Source organism: Marmota monax, unplaced genomic scaffold (assembly GCF_021218885.2).
Source record: "Marmota monax isolate L192 unplaced genomic scaffold, Marmota_monax_Labrador192_F-V1.1 WCK01_AAM20220418_F8-fsc00102, whole genome shotgun sequence".
Taxonomy (NCBI): domain Eukaryota; kingdom Metazoa; phylum Chordata; class Mammalia; order Rodentia; family Sciuridae; genus Marmota; species Marmota monax.
This window is the reverse complement of record NW_026692494.1, coordinates 878,675-902,777: the sequence shown is the minus strand read 5'-3', so window position 1 is coordinate 902,777 and position 24,103 is coordinate 878,675. Positions and strand designations below refer to the sequence as shown.

At 40.1% G+C, this 24,103-nt stretch overlaps 2 protein-coding genes across 2 annotated transcripts; one reads left to right on the top strand and one right to left on the bottom strand.

Moving 5' to 3' along the window:
• Positions 1–4,913: 4,913 nt before the first annotated feature.
• Positions 4,914–5,855, bottom strand: LOC124092232 (olfactory receptor 7G2-like). The gene has a single exon (XM_046443701.1). The coding sequence runs from the start codon at positions 5,850–5,852 to the stop codon at positions 4,914–4,916; it is 939 nt and encodes a 312-aa protein (XP_046299657.1). The 5' UTR covers positions 5,853–5,855.
• Positions 5,856–11,810: 5,955 nt separating this feature from the next.
• LOC124092221 (olfactory receptor 7G2-like) lies at positions 11,811–12,731 on the top strand. The gene has a single exon (XM_046443693.1). The coding sequence runs from the start codon at positions 11,814–11,816 to the stop codon at positions 12,729–12,731; it is 918 nt and encodes a 305-aa protein (XP_046299649.1). The 5' UTR covers positions 11,811–11,813.
• The last annotated feature ends 11,372 nt before the right edge of the window (positions 12,732–24,103 follow it).

Here is a 24,103-nt window from a genome sequence, read left to right as displayed (position 1 = left end):
GCAGATGGGGTCTCACTACGTTGCTTAGGGCCTTACTAAATTGCTGAAGCTGGTCTGGAACTTGTGGTCCTCCTGCCTCAGCCTCCTGAGTCTTTGGGATTACAGGAGTGCGCCAATGTATCCTGTGCATTGTGATATCTTTCTTTACCGTCTTAACCCCATCAATATTTACACCAATGAGTCATAGTTAAAATGAACAAAGACATCGATGGAATTTAAAAAGGTCATTTTTTTCTATGTACCGCACAAAGAGAACAGCAAATATTAAAAGAGGATAATGTTTTACAGGTACCAATAAAGAACTTGACACAATTTGTCAAGAATAGAAGTAAAAGGGGCCGTGGATGTTTCCCCATAAACAAGAAATATTTCTTCTTTCTAGATATTGAAACCTCAGTGTTCCAGGGGACTAGTTGCTAAGGGCAGAGGTAGAGCTTTCTTTGTTCCAGAAGTATGGGCTAACCCAAGAGTCAGGCATTGCCTAAACCCATGGCTGTGGACGTAGACCACCTTATGGTTGCAGAAAAATCTCCAAGGAAGAACATAACCAAGCTTGCTATTGACTTGGTGGATGGATTTATGATATGGTGTTCTTCATATCTTCAAATATCCAAACTCAGTTAACTGAATTCAGGAGTAGAGACCCCATTGGTGAGGATGAGGCAACTATGACCCTGCCAGTTAAGAAATCAGGTCAAAGCCTTATTGTATTGATGGATTAACTGATGCATCATAGTTATACATAATGTTGGAGTTCATTTTGACATAATTATAAAAGCATGGACTATAATTTGCTCCACTTCAGGCCTCAGTACTTTCTCTTTCCCTTCCCTCCTTCCTCCTTCTCTTCCCCTTCCACTGCTCCACTGGTCTTCCTTCTACTTACTTATGGCTTCTTAAATTTGTGCTTTATAGATACACATCAAAGTGCAGTTCACTATGGTATAATCATACATGTACATAGTATAATTTGGTCCATTTCATTTCCCACTTCTTCCCTTTCCCCATCCCTCCTTCCTCCTCCTCCACCCCCTTCCTCAGCCCCACTGACATCTCTTCTTTTCATGGGTTTCCTTCTCTTTTCCCCTTGGTTTGCTCGGGTGTCAGCATATGAAAGAAACATTTTTGCGTTTCTGAGACCAGCCTGTTTCACTCAGCATGATGCTCTCCAGCTCCATCCATTTACCAGTGAATGACATAATTCCATTCTTCTTTATGGCTGAGTAAGACTCCATTTCTTTATCTAACCATCTTTTGAGGGACACCTAGGCTGGCTTCATAAACTGGCTACTGTGAATCGCGTTGCTATAAACATTGGTATGCATATATCACTGTAGTATGCTGATTTTAGTTCCTTAGGATGAATACCAAGGAGTGGGATAGCTGGGTCATGTGGTGGTTCCATTCCTTGTCTTTTGAGGAATTTCCATACCATTTTTCAGAGTGGTTGTAGTGATTTGCAGTCCCACCAACAACATGTAAGAGAACCTTTCTCCCACATCTTCAGCACTTATTATTATTTGTATTTTGATACTTGCCACCAGAACTGGAGTGAGATGAAGTCTTGGTATAGTTTGGATTGGCATCTTCCTGATTGACCTCAGGAGATGAACATTTCTTCATGTATTTGTTGGACACTTGCATTTCTTCTTGTGAGAAATGTCTCTGCTCATGTTCATCAAAGCACCACTGACATATGGGCACCCTTCCTTCTGTACTAGCTTCTGCTTTTCTTTCAAGGTATCTTTAGAGTCACAACTATACTCACAGGTGAAATCAGGAAATATGACATTGCAATTCAACTCAAAATAAGACATGCATGAAGGTATCAGCATATAAATACAAGTGGTAATGCACAGAGAGTACCATAATAATGCAACCCCATCAGGCTCATTCTATTTATTGCTCAGTGAAATTTTAATTTGTTTTTGAATATTATAGGCAGACTTTTCTAATCATAATGGACTAAGCATTTAATCAATATTTTGCTTCCTTTTTAGAATTTTACTACCAAGTTTTCCAAATTTCATAGTATTGGTGCATGTATGTGCTGGTTCGCGTACACACACACACACACACAGTCACAGAGTAAAACTGTGTCTTGTTTATCTGCATTTTTACAGAAAATTCCAAACTCTCAGAAAAGAACTTAATTTGTGATACAAAGCCATTTTATGATTGTATGTAAGAAACTTGAGGGCTTGTTTTTTACCACAATGAACTAGATATAATTGATTGATGTGTTGAGATCAGTAAGACAAGAGATATTGTTGCAAGAATGCATAGTCATCTTATTATTCAAAAAAAGAGAGTCCAGGAAAACACTAACTCATGAATGAATGGCTTCTTTATTGCCAAATTGGCATTACAGTGAATGGAATGACTATTTCATAAATCATGCTAAAATAAAAATGAATTTGGATATCTTTACTCTTATCAAAGACAAATAAATTTCAGGTGGTTTCAGCCTCAATTGCAAAAGGAAAGAGAATAATTTATTTGTTGAGGTGATTAGTCATTTCAATGTCAAGACTTGCTGTGTACAGACCAAGAGAGAAAATACTGACAAATTAAAACCTGCTAAAACCAAGCACTTTGGGACATCCATGATATAGTATAAAGCCCATGGCAAAGGAGGCACACTCCCCCAAAATAAAATTTTACTATTACAAACTACAAAGAATCGCTATTCCACATGCATAAATAATTTGTCTATTTGGAAAAGAAAACGACAGGCAGTTCAATGGAAATATCATAAACATTTATTTAACAAGGGAAGAAAATAAATGGCTCATAATATGTGAGAAGACTCTCAATGTCATAGTAAGAAATGTAAATTAATTAATGTTTTACATCCATTAGATTGTCGAAGTAAATAAAATATTCTGCACGTGATGTAAAACACAAGGAACATCTAATTAGAACTTAAATTCACTATACCATTTAGAAATATTCTTCATCCAACCCCAAAGTTACTATGCAATAGCTCGTAATTTCACGATGTATGTCAAAATACATTTATTTCCTCCAGAAGACACAGAGGAGAATATTGACACAGCTTTGATCACAACATAAGAAAAACAGATACCCAAATTATGTCCACATCAAAAAAATGCCCCTGACCTTCAAGGTCTCAATACACAACTCAAACATAGAGCACTGAAAATAGATGGATAACTGCTAAATGGACAACAGCAGGATTGATGGAGAAGCTCAATGACGAGAAGAATGTGACACGTGATTAATCTATTCATTACCAGCGGTGGACATTGGCACATGATTTCTATTCTCTAAACGTATTCTCTCTGCCTGTGTTCCACAGAAGCAGACCCTAAGGCAGAGTTTCTAGTTTCAGCAATTTTTCTGTGGTACATTCTCAGAAAAGGCAAGGTCAAAATGAAACAAATTTATGAAATGAAAAGTATAGGAATATCTGCAAGGGTGATAAAAATGCCCTAGAGTGGAAATCACAATGGTGCACTTAAAAAAATAATTGAATACTGGAGGTCAGTACTGGCTGGCTCAATACAGATTCCGTCTCCATGGATACAATGCGTCCCACTTTTCTCGGTGTCTTCTCCACTTTTATCTTGTAAAGAGACATCATTACACTGAAGGCCACCCAGGTGAACCAGGATACATTTCTCTTCTGCAAATCCTCTTTCCCCCATTATCATATGAGTAACATTCACACCTTTATCACATAAGATAAGCACAAGTTATTGGGACAGGATCTGGGTGCATTTAGAGGGCAACCATTCAGTCCACTACAGAGATGCAATTTGGTAGGTTCACAGAAAAAAGGACCAAGGGGAGGACCCTCAGCATTCCATCTCAGGCATCATGCCCAAATGCAACACCTCAACTTATTCCTACTCCTGGGTTTCTGAGGGAGAACCAGCCCTGGGATGAGCTCACGTTGGGGAGGACTGAAGGAAGCCCTGCTCTCTGTCCCTGTAGATTCTCTGCTCACACGTCCTTGATGTGAACGATAACTCTCTTTGTTGTTTCAGTTTATTGTCATTGGATTTTACTTCTTATTAGGAATGAGGGCATCTCCCTTGATGAGTTTAAAAGATCTCGCAATCATTTCAAAACAGTAATATGGAATTAAGCCATTTTAATTATAGAAATTAAAATGGAGATGGTAGATGCTATTACTACCCGAGAAAGATATTTGCTGCCAGTAACTTGTTTCAGTAATTGCGTTATGTAATCCCTTTACCTCCCATTAGTATTAAGTCTAAGGAGGAAATTCACTTCAACCTAATTAAGTCATCAGGTGAAAACTATTGTAGGGGTTCTGTGTTTGGGAGCGGGATCCCTGATGACTTCATGGCTGTGGCATGTTTGGTGTGCCTGAGAAAGTTTCTATGCAAAGGCATAGGTTACCTGGTTGCTATGGCAATGCTAGAGTCTTATCAGCATCAACCTTAACCTTAGGCACATAACTCCTGGGATAGAGGAACTTGCTTGCTAGATAACTACAAGGTTTCCCCAAGCTCCTGGAGCTGCCCAACTAACAGTGGACCTTCTTGAGAGTTGCACAAAGCTCCTGACACTGCATATTGTAACTATGAAATGTAACTGCAGAATAAGCAGCCTTCCTGATATACTCTAAACAATAATGTGGTTGTGGTACTAATAACCTAATGTAACCTATTGGTATAAATAAAGGTGGCCGCTTGGACAAAGAGCTACTCTTAAATACAAGTGATAATGCACAGAGAGTACCATAATAATGCAACCCTATAGGATTCATTCTATTTATTGCTCAGTGAAATTTGAATTTGTTTTTGAATATTATAGGCAGACTTTTCTAATACATTCTCTGTGATCATAATGGACTAAACATTTAGTAATCCTGTCATTTTGACTTAGTGGAGAAATCCTAGTGCAAAGCAAATGACTCATTATAGATGAGCCAATATCCTGCCAGTGAGTTTCCTCAAGGCCCCCTTCATGTCCCTGTTCCTCAGGCTGTAGATAAAGGGGTTCAGCATTGGAGGGACCACAGTGTACATCACTGAAGCCACTGCAGTCTTTCTGGGGGAGTCACTAAATACAGAGGTAATATACACCCCAAAAGATGTCCCATAAAACAAGAAAACAATAGACAGGTGAGACCCACAGGTGGAAAAGGCTTTGTGCTTTCCTCCTGATGATGACATTTTTAAGACAGAGGATACAATGTGAATGTAAGAAAAAATTATTCCAGAGAAAGGAATACCAACAAATATGCAAGCTGCCAAATATACCAGGATGTTGTGAATAAGGGTGTCAGAACAGGCCAGCTTGATGAGCTGAGCAAGTTCACAGAAGAAGTCGGGGATCCCCAGGTCTGTGCAGAAGGACAGTCGCAGCACCATCAGACTGTGCAGCAGGCCATCCCCAGTGCTGATGATCAGAGAGACCTGGACAAGCACAACACAGAGGCAGGGGTTCATGATGACCATGTAGCTCAGGGGGTGGCAAATGGCCACATAGCGGTCATAGGCCATCACTGCAAGGAGAAAATTTTCTAAGAGACTAAAAACCAAGACAAAGCAGAGCTGCGAGATGCATTCTGCATAAGAGATGCTCTGATTCTGTGTCTGGATGTTCACCAGCATCTTTGGAATCATGCTTGTGCTTAAGCAGATGTCATTCAAGGACAGATTACAGAGGAAGAAGTACATGGGGGTGTGGAGGTGGGAGTCTGAGCTGATGGCCAGGATGATGAGCAGGTTCCCCAGGATGGTGACCAGGTACATGGACAGGAACAGTCTGAAGACGAGGGGCTGCAGGGCCGGGTCCTCTGTCAGTCCCAGGAGAAGGAATTCTGAAACAGCTGTGTGGTTTCTAGTTTCCATGTTGTTGACAAATCATATGAAATTGATAGGGTGAAAGCTAAAAATTAATGGACCAGCAGGTGCAGCATCACCTGGGAATAGGTTAGGACCACCTGGTAGACTCCTTAATCTTTAGATTTTTAATACTATTAGTATGGGAATTTCTATTAAGACACCCAGTCCAAGGTAATTGTTTACGATACTCCTACCAACTAATATACTCACCACAATCCCTGCTCAACACGCACAAGAACACAAACACATTTCAGAATATTTTGTAGGTCATTATGTTTAAGAAGCAGCAGATTTATGCTGTGTAGCAAAAGTGACGTCTCCTTGAGGAAAGTAGGAGACTGCAACATTGAGAACTGGGTGGGTATCAGTTCACACGTCGGGGAATTTGTCCAGAAGACGACAGTTGACAGGAGTGGGCTAGGGAGACTGGCTTCTCATCATCAGGGTGTCCTCTCCTCCCTGCTTCCCCAGGAAAACATCTGCTCTGCTTTCCAAAGCTTGATTAAGGCTGTGTGTTCCCCGTTTGGGTGGAAGAGGGGTGGTGTTGAACATCTTACTGAATGTTTTCTGTGGTGCTGGGGATGGAACCCAGGGCTCACAAGGGTTTAAGTGCTCTACCACTGAGCCACATCCACAGCCCATCTTACCTGAATGTTGCAGATATGTGTCCTCAGGAAATACAGACTGATTAATGAGTGGATGAGATCCTTATCAGGAAGGCTCATCTCTGGGAGGAGGCTCAGGTGCTGCTTCCCAGATTGGGAAGGACCTTTGTGGGGAGTGGTCACAGGCTCTAGTCTCTGTGTCCCTGGGGCTCAATATCCAAAGCTCCTCATTAGACCAGTTATATCACTAGTATTCTAATCTCAGGAGAGCATGTCCTTAAAGACCAAGAATGGAGGCGAGGAGTTTGGGACAGGCCAGATGTTCCCATTCAGTTCTCCCCATTTTTCCTGCCCATCTTCATTTCTGAGTCCTTGAACATGTAACACACACCACTTATTATACATTCCAATGTTCCTTTTGACTTACAAACTAAACCATCAAGCCTGGTTCTTATTTTAGGTATCATAATATGTCTTATATATGTGGGTCTAAATGGTGTCATTCTGTTATCTAAATATTATAAAATACAGACCCTCAGGGATGGCTCTTCTTAGCTATCATTGATGTTAATTTTTGCTTTCATATTGAACACAGAGGATTATAATCTATTTTCTAGGATCACTGCTAATGGCCAAAATTATAGACAGGACCATGACTCTTCATTTAGAATTTAATGAACACCTGCTTCAATTTTATCACAATAGTTTTCTCCACATACAGAGAGGATAGTTAAACTTATGGTTCTTCATCTATACATGAAGTTCTAATTCAAATTACAAAATCTTCCCAAGGTAGTGTGTCCATATATTTAGCTCATCGGGTTGGATTTCAACCATCGCTTAATGGAGTTGGTGTTCTACATTGGTGTTTATTTTAAAAAAAAACTTTCATATTTGGGGATTTCTCTATGATTATATGTTTATCAAGTTACTTTACATTTAACCTCTTTTCATGTGAACTTATAATTCACTGGATATATTTTTTTGCAATTTGTGAAGAGAGAGATTGTGATGGTTTTCTTCAATGTCTCAACTCTATTAATTTTAAAAGGAGAAAGAGTAAAAAAAACTGTAATAGGTCTTCAATAAACTTTGGTTTAATTTTTAAGAGAAACTCATATACATTGGATGCTACTATACATGATCTCATCAAATCAGAAAAATATGATGCAGAAGAGAGATGAAGGGATTTCTAGAACTATGTCTTAGAATGAGTGAGTTCAATGCAAGATGGGAGTATTGGATTTAATTAAGTGCACACATTTCTCTCAATAAAATACAGAAAGCAATTTGTCCTGGGAACAAAAAATAATTTAACGTTTATCAATAATACAACTCTCCATGGAACATCACCAGCCTCACAAAATTTTATACAGACGTTCTTCCCAACATTCAGGAGAACTGATTTCAATTAAAGGGCAATTTCAGAAAATATGGGTAAGGAATATGCTCTATATTATCCTCAATTTGAATGTCATATATAGACAAGTTTAATACACAAAAGGGAAACCCAAATGTACTCTGACTGCAGATTTTCTGGCAGAATATTAGAAATAGGAGTCTGGCAAAGATAGAGAGTGCGACCATTTTTCATTTGTTTTTCTATCAAGGAATGCGAGGTTGGTTCTATCTCTACATAACTACATCATGTGCTCTTGACTACAGAAGGTCTTTTATCAAACATCATCTTTTCAGTGAAGCATCTCATTGTCATCCTGTTTAAAATTAGAATAACTTTCACATCATCATATTTCCTAACACATATAATCCATAGCGTCTCTCAGCACTGAAAAGAATGTGATTTTCATATGAAAACAGGTTTGGCTACCAAGAATAAAACAGAAACAAAGTTTTATACTGACAGGTTATTAGGATGTGTAACTGGGATGAGACCCTGTAGAAGAGAAGTGATTGAAAATTGACTAGGCTGAGGGATAAATTGTGCTGGGATAACCAGCATCTCCCAATAAGTGTCCTCTGACCTGCCAGGGGATAGAAAATGGAGATGAACCTTCAGATTTGTCCCAAATTAGGGCAACTGAGTCAGGTCCTTAAACTGCACAATATTACCATGGATGCAATTTGGGAAGGGGAAGTAATCTTGGTTGCAATCTCTTTTATTTTATAAAATTAATTAATTAATTTATTTATTGGTGCTAGGGATTGAACCTAGGGGCACTTAACAACTGAGCCACATCCCTAGCCCTTTTTTGTTTTAGCAAAATAGGGTCTTGCTAAGTTGCTCAGGATCTCCTGATCCTCCAGCCTCAACCTCCCAAGGGTCTGGGATTTCAGGTGTGTGCCACGGTGCCCGGCGCAGTCAATCTCTGCTATGGAGGCATTCCCAGAGGGGTGTAAGAGGAAGGGCTTTCTGCTAGCAGCACCCAGCTGTTGTGGTGATAAGTCCATCTCTCCTGACAGGACATCCAGATGTCTCATGTCATGACCGTCATGCTTGTTTTCCTTGTGCATTGCCTATTTCTCCTCTCATGGACGAATCAGGATGTTTGGATGAGGGCACTGGATAGATGGGCTTGATGATCCGATCTGGGTGAGTTTGCAGAAAAGGGCATCTCCAGGTCTGTTCAAAGGGCAGTCACAGCCCCATCTGACACATCAGGCTGTCTGCAATGCTAGCCAACAAAGGCCAGAACCAGCAGGACTCAGACAGGCAGGGGTTCATGGTAACTGTGTACCCAAGGGGTGACTGATGGCTATGTAGTCATCACCATGTAGACATGACTGCAAGGAGAACATTTTCTAAGGCAGTTGAAATCAAGACAAAGCCTGACTGGGAGAGAAATCATGCTTATGTGTTGCTTAGACCCTGTGCTTGGGTGTTCCCAGCATCTTTGGCATTGTGCGGGGGCTTAAATGCTCATGTAACTGGTGGTCTTGCTCTGTCTCTGGATGTTCACCAGCATCTTGGGGGACCGTGGTGGAGATGAAACAGATGTCAGTGAAGGACAGGATGGAGAGGAAGAAGTACTTGGGGGTGTGGAGGTGGGGGTCAGAGCTGTTGGCTAGGATGAAGCTGTTGTCAGGTTCCCAAGCACCGTGACCAGGTACACAGACAGGAAGAGTCCAAAGAGAAGGGGCTGCAGTTCTTGGTCCTCTGAGAGTCCCAGGAGGAGGAACTCTACTGCACCTGTTTGGCCTTCTGGTTTCATGTTGCTGAGGAGGAGGATGGGGAAAGTAAAGGTCATGTACCAGAATGAGTGTTCAAGTTCCCTTATTTTGAAAACTTTTCATATATATTTTGGGAAGAGAATATTACTAGTCTCTCTCTCTCTCTCTCTCTCTCTCTCTCTCTCTCTCCCTCTTTTTCTCTATCCCTCTCCCTCTTTCTCCCTCCCTCTCTTTTCTCTTTCTATCCACAAGTAGTGTCTACACTACTTGATTGCCCAAAACTTTTAATGGAATGCCCACTCTTTTTCACATTGTACAAATGACTAGAAGAGAATGAAACTGTAGCTAGACCAGGAGGTATAGTACACATAAGGTTTATTCTTTGCTTTTCTAAAGAGAAAATTCTGACTATTTGACATCATATCAGACTTTGGAGTTGACACTCTTTTCTTTCTGTGATACATGGGAAGATTGACTTCTAAAAATCATCTCAATGATATCTCTGCACATTTTATGTAAGATTAACTTGTTATCATATTTAATGAGTTTAATATAGTGAAGAAAGATGCCATCTTGCCAAAAATCTCAAAGAACATACCGTGAAAATTAGAAATTCATACAGAATGAGTGAACATGGGGTAACATGATAACACATGAAGGTATTGAATCCTTCAGTAAAATGTTACAAAATGAACATTGATGTGGAGCTCCACCTCTGACCACATGTACTGAGTATGTGCAGATTGGCACAGTCTGCCTTTTGGGTTCTATTTAGTTATACATAACATTGGCATTTATTTTGACATACTTATAAAGGCATGAAATATAATTTCCCCATTTCCCTCCCCTTTTCTCCTAGCCTGTTCCCTTTCATTTTTCTGGTATTTCTTTTTATTTTTTTCTTCTAGTTTTTAGTTATTTTGTATTTTTTTAAATTTTATTTTTTATTTTTTAGTTAGTGTTTTGTGAATATACATGATGATGAGATTCATTGTGGCATGCATATATGTATACATAGGAAAGTTAGATCAGATTAATTCCCTGATTCTTAGTTCACATTTAAAATGTCATAATTTATACCTGTATATATGAGGATAAAAATATGTGTGTGTGTACACACACTCACACACACACATATATATATGTATGACATTTATAAATATGTGTGTGTGTGTGTATATATATATATATATATATATATATATATTCTCATATCTAAAATAGAAACCAGGCTTTAGGAGTAATTAAATAGATAGCTGTGCCTTAGTTTTTAACTTGGATGGAACACTGGGATTTATTATAGAGGAGGTAGGCATTACAAGTTCAAGGTCTGGGAAGTGGGGATGGGCAGGAACCATGGGGAGAACTGAATGATGAACAGTTTCCCTCAGGGGTCAGGAAATCAGCCATCCTGAACTCCCCACCACCAGAGTCTTGGTCTTTAAGGACCTGCACTCCTGGGGTGAGAATGACTGTGAAATAGCTGGTCTAATGAGGAGCTTTGCATATTGAGACCCCAGGGAAATAGCATCAGGATGCAGCATCTGACCTCACTCCCAAGCCCTGCCCTGCTCAGGAAGCAACACCCGAGCCTCCTCCCAGAGACGACCTTTCCTGACCAGGATCCCATTATCCCTCTGGTCTGTCTGCACATCCTGAAACAGATTTTCCATCTTCAATATTCAGGTAAGATGTTCAGCTTCTTTCCTCTTGAAACCAGAAAGGGAACACAAAGTCCCCTAGATAATGCTGTAGGAATGAGGGAAGACGTGTTTTGAGAATTTCATCCTGGGGAAGCAGGAGAAAGCATGTGCAGGAGACGATGAGAAACAAGATCCATGCCCAGCAAGTCAGTCTACACCCCTTAACCCTTCCCATAGGCCCTCACATGATGTCACACAGCTCCTGTTCTTCCACTGGGTGCACAAGCACATGGGCCATTTCCTTCAGGCAGGAAATCTTCCCTTTCTCAATGGTGATGACTCTCACAAAGCACTCTGACATTTACTCAAAGTCTTATTTGGTGTTGGGAATATTAGCTGTCAGGAATGCCATAACCACCTACCACAGACTAGTGGCTTTGCAACAGAAGCTGATGTTCTCAGAGTTCTAGATGCTGACGTGCAGAGATCAAAGTGTCTCAGGAGTGGTGTTCAGACACATCCCCACGTTGGGCTGCTGCCACAGATCTATGTATATTCACCACCTTGTTTGCAACAGATTGATCAACATCATGGAATCCAGAAACCACACAGCTGTTTCAGAATTCCTTCTCCTAGGACTGACAGAGGACCCAGCCCTGCAGCCCCTCATCTTCAGCCTGTTCCTGTCCATGTACCTGGTCACCATCCTGGGGAACCTGCTCATCATCCTGGCTGTCAGCTCTGACTCCCACCTCCACACCCCCATGTACTTCTTCCTCTGCAGCCTGTCTATTAATGACATCTCCTTAAGCACAACCATCATCCCCAAGATGTTAGTGAACATCCTGAGACAGGATCAGAGCATCTCCTACATGGGATGCCTCTCCCAGGTCTGCTTTGTAATAGTTTTTGTTGGTATGGAGAATTGTCTCCTTGCAGTGATGGCCTATGACCGCTATGTGGCCATTTGCCATCCACTCAGGTACACAGTTCTGATGAACCCCTGCCTGTGTGTCCTGCTGGTTCTGGTCTCCTTGTCCATCAGCACTGTGGACGCCCTACTGCACAGTCTGATGGTGCTACAGCTGTCCTTCTGCTCAGACCTGGAGATGCCCCACTTCTTCTGTGAACTTGCTCAGATCATCAAGCTGGCCTGTTCTGACACCTTCATTGAGAACATCTTGATTTATATTTCATTTTGCATCTTTGCTGGTGTTCCTCTCTCTGGGATCATTTTCTCTTACATTTACATTGTGTCCTCTGTCTTGAGAATTCCATCAATAGAAGGAAAGCATAAAGCCTTTTCCACCTGTGGGTCTCACCTGTGTGTTGTCTCCTTGTTCTATGGGACAGCATTTGGGGTGTACATTAGCTCTTCATTGACTGACTCACCCAGGAATTCTGCTGTGGCTTCAGTGATGTACACTGTGGTCCCTCAGATGCTGAACCCCTTTATCTACAGCCTGAGGAACAGGGACATGAAGGAGGCCTTCAGAAAACTCCTTTGACATACAACTTCTCATCTATGACATGGGGTCTCCAGAGTAAGTCACAGTGAAGTGTTCCTGCTTAGCTAGAATACCTGACACTTTTGTCATTACATCCTTCTGAGATGTCGAGATAACACAATGACCACTTGCATTTCGACTTGGTTGAAACCTTACTTTTCAGGTGGTCTAGGTTGGTGATGTTTGACTTATGTTTTCTATTCTCTAAACTCATTTTCCTTGTTCAGGTTTCACAGAAGTGGAGTCTAAAACAGGGGTTCCAGTTGTAGTGAATTTCTCTGTGTTGCACCCTCAGTAGATGGCACATTAGTGAAGCAGAACAGGGAAAGGATGGACACAGGAAAGCGTGGTCACATCTGCAGAACAGCTTCCCCTGGAGATCTTGTCCAGGGCCATCCCAGCTGCCTTCCACTGTCGAACCTGCTGTGAGACAAAGGGTGCAAATTTGTAACCCAGGAAGCAATTCCTTGGATCTCTTAGTGGTAACTCATATCTGTGTGAGGCAAAAGAGCATCAACACACACATTGTCTATCTGAGAAACTGGCATAATTAAATGATGTCAGTGGTTTGAGATGACTGTGACGTAGTAGAACATTTAAATGAAGATGATTTCTTTGCTAATAAGAAAAGAATACCATGCATATGACAGCTCTACCAATGAAGAGAGTCACCTTCCATTCCTAGATCCTCAGAGTCTGGGAATGTACTGGGACAGATGTGGAGCTTCATTCAGATCCCCATGAAGTGGCCTCATCCTAGCACTTGTTCTGTTCCTGTCCCCAGGCCATAACTGCATGGGCGATGTCACATCTGGACGGGATGCCTGAGGTGACACTCTGAGAGTCTGCTCCTGGTGACTTAACTAGGAAGTCATGGATCATGGGTCAGCCACATTGTATCCTTGAAGTGGACTGAATAACGGCCCTCAGAATATCTCCAGATCCTGTCCTGTTAACATGCAATATATGTGGGATAAATGGTGACTGTTACTTGCTTATAGAGCAGGAGATTTTACCTGATTCTGTGGACAGGCTGTAAATGCAATCCTGTGTTTCCCTATAGCAGAGCAGAGGACACACAGCACACAGGAGGCACTGTGACCAGAGGTGGGAGTTGGATGGATGGAGTCACTATTGATGCCAGTATTTGATCACTTAGGCCCCACAGAGCTGTCGATTACTAGACTCTTATGGATTTGTAAAAATCAGTCCTTTAGGTATCCCTCTTATTAAATAAATTAACTACTATTGAAGTTCAGATTTAATACGTGAATTCCATGACTTCTTGTTAGTCCTGTGATTTTGCTTCAGAATCAGTCATGCTGTTGGGTGTGGCAGTGATTCATATATTTTCAATGCTCTGTAGTTGCATATTATGTGTGATGAGATTAAAATATGGAGCATTTCTGGCATTGATGAAGTTTCGGTGACTTTTTTTTCTTTTATAATAAAGCTTATTTAACATTCTCCTCTATGTCCTTTGAAGGAATTAAAAGATAATTTTGTTATTGGGGTAAAATTATCAGATCTAAAAGAGGAGCTTTTCAATTTGGGTTAGTTCCAAAAAGTTTTAAGAGCTTAAATCTGTTTACCCCACACTTGAAAATTCCTGGTGATCCACATCCTCCCTGAAGCATTCCTTTACCCTGACAGTCTAATGGGTCTAAAATAGCATTCAATTAATTTACATTTTTCTTATTCTGTGGCTGAGAATTCTTGTATACATTAAGGTCTATTTATTTTCTTTTCTTGTGAGATAGATGTCTATGATATTTCCAATGTTCTGCTTAATATCTCATTCAAAGGAGTTCTTTATGCAATATCATAAAGAATTATATATTATTGTATATATTATACATATTATTATTATCACATATATAAGGTATATATTGCTATGTAGAATGGCAAGTGGATTGCTTGGTTGTATGTGATAGTATTTGTAGATACTTACCCCTATCTAGTTTTAACAGGGTTTAATTTGTCAGTATATGCCCTCATTATCTCTGCTCACTATGTAGTGATCTTGAAAACCTTACTTCCTTTTCAACTTAAAACTTCTACCATAAACCCTGCTGAGATTTTCATTGCAATTTCACTGAATGTACTTATCAATTTAGGGCAATTGACATTTGACAAAGCTGAGTCTTCCAATCTGTGCATTTATTATATGTGTCCTTATTTTTAGACTTTCTTTAATGTTCTCCAACAGTTTTTATAGCTATCAGGGTACAAACCTTTCACATGTTTTTCAAATATATCCTTAAGTATTTCATATCTACAAAAAAATTTAAAAACTAATCCAACATCCATACCTGTCTGAAATAAACAAAATCCCCAAACAAACACCCCTCAGAAAAACAGAAATAGGAGAGATCTTCCTCAGTCTGATAAGCTCACATATGAAATCCTTCAGCTACCGTCACACTTACGGAAGTTCTCTGCACCCCTCTGCTCAGCAGCGTTGCCTGAGCCCTGCTCACACAGCACACGGCATCTCTCTAATGAATTCCTGGGCTCCTCTTCAGTAAAAAGACATCTCTAATAACGATTTCAGGAAGCCTTATTCCATTTCAGATGTGAAGAAATATACTGTATATAACTGCATGGATAATTTATGTATATAACTGCATGGATAATAATAACTGCATGCTGATAAATATTATATTAGATATTGTGTTATCAGCCTTTATGGGTTATCCAAAACTTCAGATAAATCAGTCTAAAATGAGGAAAGGTTTATTTTATCTCATTTCAAAGGTTTTATTTTATTGTCATTTCTCCTGTTACTTTGAGCCTGGGATCATGCAGGACATCATGGAGGGAATGTGAAACAGAGGAGGCCACCAGGAAGAGAGAGAGAGAGAGAGAGAGAGAGAGAGAGAGAGAGAGAGAGAGAGAGAGAGAGAGAGAGAGACCTAACTACCTTCTGCTATACCCCACCTCTGAATGGTCCCACCACCTCCCAAGAGCACCACAGTGTGAAGAACAATCCTTTAACAAACTGGCTTTTGTTGGACCAATATCCAAACTATCACATGGTAAAAATGCAAATGCTCAGGGTGTTTCTTCTTGACCTTCATTGAATATTTGATGAACTGTAATTTTTCTACCCTATATTTTACAAATATTCCAATATATTTTCATTGATCATTGCTAATGGTGAAAAACATCAACAGGCTGTCTCTCCCCATGCATGGTTTTAAGAACACCATTTGCAATTCCATCATAAATTGCATTATTTAGTTTCATTTTTGTTTTATTATGCTTTTCTTCATATTAGGGGATTGTGAGGTGAAATTATGGTTCTGTATGTCTGTTTGTCTTTTTTGACTCTCTAATATGTTTGTCTGTCTTTTAAAACTGCTGCATTATGACAAGATATACCAGTGGGATTCACTGTGATACATTTGACACACAGAGAACATGTGATCAGTTTCATTCCCCAGGATCTGCCCTTCCCCTTCCCTTCTCCCTCCTCCAATCCTCTTTCTCGGTTCTGCGGGTTTCCTTTCTATTTTCAAGTAGTTTCTTTTTTTAATTAAATTTTTAATTTTTTAAATTAGTTATATGTGACAGTAGAATGCATTTATGCACTGTGGTAGATCATACATAGATGAGATATAATTTATCATTTTTCTAGTGTACATGTTGCAGAATCACATTGGTCATGCAGCCACATACACACAAATAGTTTCATTCTACTGTCTTCCCTATCCACATCCCCTCCTCTCCTCTCCCTTCACTTCCCTTTACCTAATCTAACACTATTTATCATAAAGTTCCTTTTTATGCTTTTTTCTTGATAGTGTCCACATGTGGAGGAAAACACATGACCCTTGCCTTTCTGTGTCTGGCTTATTTCACCTAACAAAGTTCCTGACATTTTCTTGCAATGAGACAATTTCTTCTTCTGTATTGCTGACTTAAACTCCATTCTGTATATACATGAAATTTTCTTAGCCCATTTTTTTCTTTCATTTTTCATTTATTTACTTATTTATTTTTATTTTTAGTGATTTATAGTTATTCAAATAGCAGGGTTCATTTTGACATAATCACGAATGCATATTACATAGTTTTATCCATTTCAATCCCCAATACTACAGCCTTCCCTGCCCTCCTTCCTCTGACCTCCTCTGACTGCCCCCCTCTACTCTATTCATCTTCCATTTAATTTGTTTTAATTAGTTATACGTGATAGTAGAATGCATTTATGCACTGTGATATATCATACATATTATATTCCATATTTTTTGATTATGTCAAAATGTATCCTAACGTTATTTTTAATTGATGCATTATTTTATATATAAACTTGAAATGCATCGTGGCATATTCATACATTCACTTAGTATAATTTGGTCAAATTCATTCTCTAGTTCTTGGTCCCCCACTTCTAGTCTATTGATCTCTCTTCTATTTTTGTGAGATCCTCCTTCTTATTCCTTTTTTTCTTTAAATTCCACAAGTAAGAGAAAGCATTTGACCCTTGACTTTCTGAGTGGCTGACTTCACTTATTTGATGTTCTCTAGTTCCATCCATTTATCAGAAAATAACAGAATCTCTTCTTAATGGCTGAGTAGAACTCCGTTGTGTGTATATACCACCGTTTAAAAATCCATTCGCCTATTGATTGGCATCTTGGCTGGTTCCACAACTTGGCTATTGTGTATTGTGCTGCTATAAACATTGGTATGCACCCATTAATATAGCATGCTGATTTTAATTACTTTGGATGATTATTGAGGAGTGGGATAGCTGGGTCACATGGTGCCATTTCTAATCTCTTGAAGAATCCCCATACTGCATCCAAAGTGGTTGTACTAACTTGCATTCCCTTAAAAAATGTATTAGAGTATCCTTTCCCCCACATCATCACCAGCATTTATTTATTATTATTTGTATATTTGATTATTGCCAATCTGACAGGAGTGAATGGGATGAAATCTCAATATAGTATTGATTAACATTTTCTTGATTGCTAGAGATTTTGAACATTTTTTCTTATATGTGTTGCTATTTGTGTTTCTTCTTTTGAAAAATCTGTTTAGTTTGTTTGCCTGATTACTCATTGAGTTAATTTTTTTCTTTTAGTGTTATGTTTTTTGAGTTCTTTATATGTTCTGGATATTAATCCCTTGGCAGAGAAGCAGATGGCAAAGATCTTCTCCCATTCTGCAGGCTCTCTCTTTGCATTCCCAATCATTTCCTTTGCTGTGAAGAGCTTTTAAATTTGATAGCATCCCACTTACTCATTTGTGGTTTTATTTCTTGAACTTCAGGGGTCTTGTTAAGAAAGTTGACGTCTGTAACAGTAGGACGGAGTGTTGACCCTTTGAGAAATTGCTCTTTGTAAAATGAAAAATCAGTTTCAAGTTTCAGCAAGATCAAATTTGTCTACAAGACACCGATAAAATAAAACTATAAATAACTTGCAGAAAAAATTAGTAGAGAAGAGGGAACGGAGCAGAGGGCAAGGTGGGCAAAGGAGGAAATGTTGGGAACTGAATTAGAGAAAATTATATTCTATGTTTTTGTGATTATGTCAAAATGTATCCTAATGTTATATATAACTGAAAAGAATCAATTAAAAATTTTAGTGAGTTACACTGGAATTTGCCTTTATTAAAAAGTTGTATTTTAATGGCATATTTACAGAATTATCACTCACTTTATCTCTTGCATTAATTATCTATATTAATAAATATAAATTATAGTTATAAATATGTGCCTATATTAATATGTGTAAATAGACACTCTTTACATGTACCTTCAGATGTCTATATTACTGTATATAACTATAGAAACTATCTTTTATAGTTTGTTTTTGAGAGGAAAGGCAATAGTTTTCCTGAGGTTGTGTTTTAGCTTTGACTGCAGTGATGCCTGGGGACAGAGGACTAGGATCCACGCAGAAGGAAGCGTGTCCATGTAGCTCAGGATGTGGGATCAGCCAACACCATGCTGGGAAAGGTCAGGAATCCCTCAACCAAATACCACCTAGCGAGGGTCTCACAGGCAGCAAGTGACTACCAGGCTCAGCAGCTGGTGCCTATGAGCTATTTCAAGTTCCTGGAGGTGAAGGTTGTGGAGGTGTCGAGGCACATCCTGCTGGAGGCCTGTTTTGTGTCGAGGTCTAAGTGCTGGGCAGTCTTCCTCCCCCTTGTCCTCTCCCAGCTGCATCAGCTGCCTGGACTCCCGTCCTGGGAGACTCTGCTTTCGACCTCCTAAGAGCTGGTCTAGGATGCAGTTACAAATATCATTATTTCTTCAGATTTTCAATTCTCTGCATATTTATCTTTCCTCTTATTCCTCTGTTTTGGAAAAAAAATGTGAAACCTGTCACCTGAACTCATAGAGACTTGATCTTCAAGAAATTACTGAAAATAATGTCTGACCAAAATAGTAGTCATGAGTCCTAAGGTTTTGGAAGCAAGTCCTCTGACCCAGAGTGTGGGTGCTGTCTGGACGCTGCCCCTTGGTGGACAGGTCCTACGAGGACAGCGAACTAGAGACCTTGAGAGCTGAGTGTACCTGTGTCTCAACTCAGGTGAAAGTTTTCAGTGACGCTTCAGTTTTCCTAATCTAGTACTTCTCAGAGATCAGTGAAGCCTGACATCCTTACTCCAAATGCATATGAACTTCCCCTAAAAATAAACAAAGAGATCTCAAACTCTCATTCTGCTCCAGCTGAAGTCTCTCCTCTCTTTGTAACACAACTCCTCAAAGGAGATTTCTCTACTCACCATCCTTCGCTAAGTGGCTGAGGCTGGATTTGAACTTGCAATCCTCCTGCCTCAGCCTCCCAAGCCACTGGGATTAGAGGCATGCACCACCACAATTGGCTTATTATTCATTCTTTTTTAAGTGAATGGAATTGGAATGAGGAAAAATAATATTACAAGTCCATCTTGTCATAAACATCAAATATGTATCTTTTTTTTTTGTACTGGGAATTGAAACCAGGGGCAATTAATCACTGAGCCACATCCCCATACCCTTTTGTAAAAATATTTTATTTAGACACAGGGTCTCATTGAGTTGCCTAGGGTTCCACTCATTTGCTGAGGCTGGCTTTGAACTCACAATCCTCCTGCCTTAGTCTCCCAAACCTCTGGGATTACAGGTGTGTGCCGTTGCACCCAACGCAAATAATGTATCTTCAAAATTTTAAATTCATGTAGAAACAGGAAACAAGTGATAAAACAAGTTGATAAGCTTAGGGAAATACTGCTGTCCTGAAATATGAAAGGTTTTAAATGAACACTAACATGGAACTCCGTCTCTGCCTAGTAGAACATGCTTGAGATCCAGCCAATTCCACTGAGTGTATGGACGCATCTGCCTACTGCTGACTTGTGCTGAGTTTGTATTTGAATTAACACCCCATTTTAAATTGAAGGACCGTAATCTCAGTTCACAGCTTCCTTATGTGAAGAAAAGTGAACCGTGATGACACAGCTATGATTAAAGAAATAGATGAGAATGTGCTAGTGCCCCTCAACAGATGGACAGATAAAGAAAGTGTGGTACATATACACAGGGGAGTTGGACTCCACCATAAAGAAGAATGAAATTATGACACTTGCTGGTCAACGGATGGAACCCGAGAACATCGTGCTAAGTGAGATCAGCCAGACTGAGAAGGTCAAGGGTGGAATGCTTACTCTAATGTGGGGGAGCTAGAGCAAAGTAAAGAAAAAGGTGGGGGAACCCCAAGAAAATAGAAGAGGGACCAGTGAAGCAGAGGAAGGTGATGGAGATGGAGGAGGAGGGAGAGAGAAAGCAGGGGCTTCAGAATGACATGGACCAAATTATACTATGTGCAATAGGAATATATCACAGTGAGCTTCACTTTATGTAATCTATAAAGCACAAATTAAAAATAACAGACGGAATGATCATTAGAATGGAGGAAGTCGAGCAGGAGGAGAGAGGAGACAGGGGAAGAGAAGTACTGGGGAGTGAAGTGTCGCAGATGTGTGTATAATTATGTGAACATGAACCCCAATATTGTGTAACTAACTATAATGCAGCTGTAAAAATATAAAAAAGATTGTGAGAAAAAACATTAAGGCTCAAGTATCATCAATGACAATAATAGAAGCCTATTTTTGTATTTTAAAACCTCTCAGCTATATTTGTAGTCGTGTCGTTTATACTCCGTGTATATTTTCACACCTAAAAGCAAATCAGGCTTCCAGATATCATGAATAGATAGAGACACTTCTTTAAAGCTAAAGCAGAAGTTTCCAATTTATTAGAAAATGCTTTGTGTTGTGTTCACAGGCTACAATAAATGGAGGGAGGGAGAATCAGTGCAGAGAACTGGGTGATCTGCACCTGGCTTCTGGGGCCAGGGGACAAGCCAGCCTGAAAGCCTCCCTTCTGTTTCCTTGGTCTTTAAGGATATGCACCCCAGGGATCAGAATGGTAGTGAAATTGCTAGTTTAACAAGGAGCTTGCATATTGAGCCCCAGGGGTGGGGAGACTGCAGAGAGTAGGCTTGTGGCCACCCCACTCCACAGCCCTGCCCAGTGGAGAAGCATCACTGGAGCCTCCTCCTAGAGACATGACCCTTCCTGACCAGGACCTGTGGACTCAGTCAGTCTGTCTGCACTTCTTTGGTATGTACCTTCCACCACCAATACACAGATGAGGCGTTGAACATGGTTCCTCTTGAAGCCAACCATGTAACATGAAGTCCCTTTGTTAACACACTGGACACAAGATTTGGTGAGATTCATATATGTAATTCTTTTATTACTTAACTCAGTTTCATATGTTTCAGGATATAATCCTGCCAAAAGAATATTGGAATTATTAATGTTTCTTCACTCACTTTTCTCCATGACCAGCATTCCCAGAGGGGAGTTCCGCAAATAAATACTTCCCTGACATGTGCATTTATCAACTATGTTCTCATACTTCTTTCCTCATCTGTCCCTACACCTTGTTTTTTCTGAGGAATGGGAGGTGTCAGGAATAAATATTTATGACAGAAAAAAATAGCCCACTAGGAAATATGTTAGGGTCCCACATGCCGTACACTGAGCTGACAGCTTTAGTTATATTCATTTAACATCATCCTCCAATTTTTTCAGCGTATTCATGCATAACTTAATGAAAAACATATATTTCAGATGTACAGTGTTGGGATCCCATATACAAATATACTTCAAAATGGTTAGCACGATCCAGCTAATTAGCATGGCCATTGAACATGGAGAACACCGGGTCTTCTCTTACAGTGAAGATGTTTTCCCTTCACAAAGTGTGTTCTGGAGCATAGATTAGAATGTATGAGCCCAATATTATGTCTAATTATAACAATCTTGTTTCACCCTGTAGAGAGACCACTGGTCTACAGGGACATTCCTGGTAGCACACCAATTATATGTATCTCATAGATATGTAATAATTCTGTGTTATGAGGTCTCTGTTTTCTGAAGAACATAGAATCAGAAATTTATTTTTATCATTTATTTTCATCTGTTTTCTTTCTTTTTTTCATATTTTATTTAGAGATAGGCTCTCATTAAGGAACTTAGGGCCTCACTAAGGTGCTGAGGCTGACTTTGAACTTGTGGTCCTTCTGCCTCGGTCTCCTGAGACGCTGGGATTACAGGGTATGCCACTGTGCTCTTCTGTTTTCTTAGGAGTTGTGCACATCAGTCTTTCTCTCATTTAGTTGCTCTATTTTAAAAATCCTATGTTCCTATTACCTTAAGGGAAGAATTCCCTTGGGATGACACAGAATCCCATGGATGGAGTTCCACAGCTCCTCTTAGAATTAATGCTAAAGGAGAATGACTCGCTGTTCCACGGGTCAGTCTTCTGAGCTCCAGGCCTAGAGGCAACATTTCCTTGTGTCCACCTGGATCCATGCCACCCACTAATTTCATGGGGGAGAAGTCAAAAACCCTTGAAGGCCAGGGACTGTCTTTACGCTTTGCTCAGGAAGTAGATGTTAAAAGGACAAAGGTAAATTGTGAGGTTGGAATGATCATCAGGAATGCTGCTTCCTGCCACCCAGAGTCATTGGCAGAGCCTGGTCAAGATCTAGCTCCTCAGGGAGATATTCTGAGTTTGTCCCAGTCCTTGAAGGCACTCACTGGGTGTCACACATCCAAGACACAGCCTCACCTTACCTAGGAGTATTCACGGGTAGATCTGGCAAGGTCTTCAGATGATTTTGAGAGACTCCAGACTTTGTGAACCACGGATCAAGTAGACGGAGCTAATGAAGTCATTATCATCTTTTTGTTTATTTGAAGGCATGGGCAATTCTGTCTGAAAGCCTTATCCTTTTCTTTATTCTCAACATTGAGCACAATTCATGAGAAAGAATTGGTACCCAGTCCAGAGTGGCTTGTATAAAGGGATTCCAGGGGAAAGGAAGGCTGAGCAGAAGGGAGCAAATGAGAAAGGAGAAGGAACTACTTGGATACCCGTGAGAGCTCATGATACAGATGATGAAGTGTTTGTTTTTAATGAACTGTTTCTCAATGTTCAGCTTATATCAAAACCATCTGGAGGGCTGGTCCTCATCTCCAGAATTTATCGCCCATAACTCTGGAGGGGGGCTAAATCTTTACATTTTTTTACACCTTCACTGATGTTGCTGCTGCCGTCCATTCATGTTATTATTTTTTAACTGTATCTTATCCGTCAGATTATTCAACTACTTGAAAGCTAGAAACATGTCTGTTTTCTCAAAAATTCTTCTCCTGGGACTGATAGATGACCCAACCCTGCAACGAATCCTCTTTGGACTGTTCCTGTCCATGTACCTGGTCACAGTGCTTGGGACCTGCTCATCATCCTGGCCATCAGCTCTGACCCCCACCTCCACACCCCCATGTACTTCTTCCTCTGCAGCCTCTCCTGCACTGACATTGGCTATACAACATGCACCACCCCACAGATGCTGGTCAACATCCAAATGCAGGATCAGACCATCACCCATGTATGCTGCTTCACCCAGGTTGGCTTTATCATAATTTTTTAAACTCATGGAAAATTTTCTCCTTGCAGTAATGGCCTATGACCGCTATGTGGCCATTTGTCACCCCTTGAGATACACAGCCATTATGAACCCCTGCCTATGTGTCCTGCTGGTTCTGGTCTCCTTGTCCATCAGCACTGTGGACGCCCTGCTGCATAGTCTGATGGTGCTACAGCTGTCCTTCTGCTCAGACCTGGAGAAGCCCCACTGGAACATGCATATTATCCTCATTTATGAATCTACCTGAGAATATTCTAAGGAAATATAATCAGGAAATACACTTAAAATTATGATGGGAACAATGATATTCCAAGCATGTAAGGAAATTTCAATGTGTTTCCTTGTATTAATATATCAAAAAAG

Bases quoted from the DNA above. Each gene is read 5' to 3' on its own strand.
- LOC124092232 (XM_046443701.1), bottom strand. From the start codon at position 5,852: ATGGAAACTAGAAACCACACAGCTGTTTCAGAATTCCTTCTCCTGGGA.
- LOC124092221 (XM_046443693.1), top strand. From the start codon at position 11,814: ATGGAATCCAGAAACCACACAGCTGTTTCAGAATTCCTTCTCCTAGGA.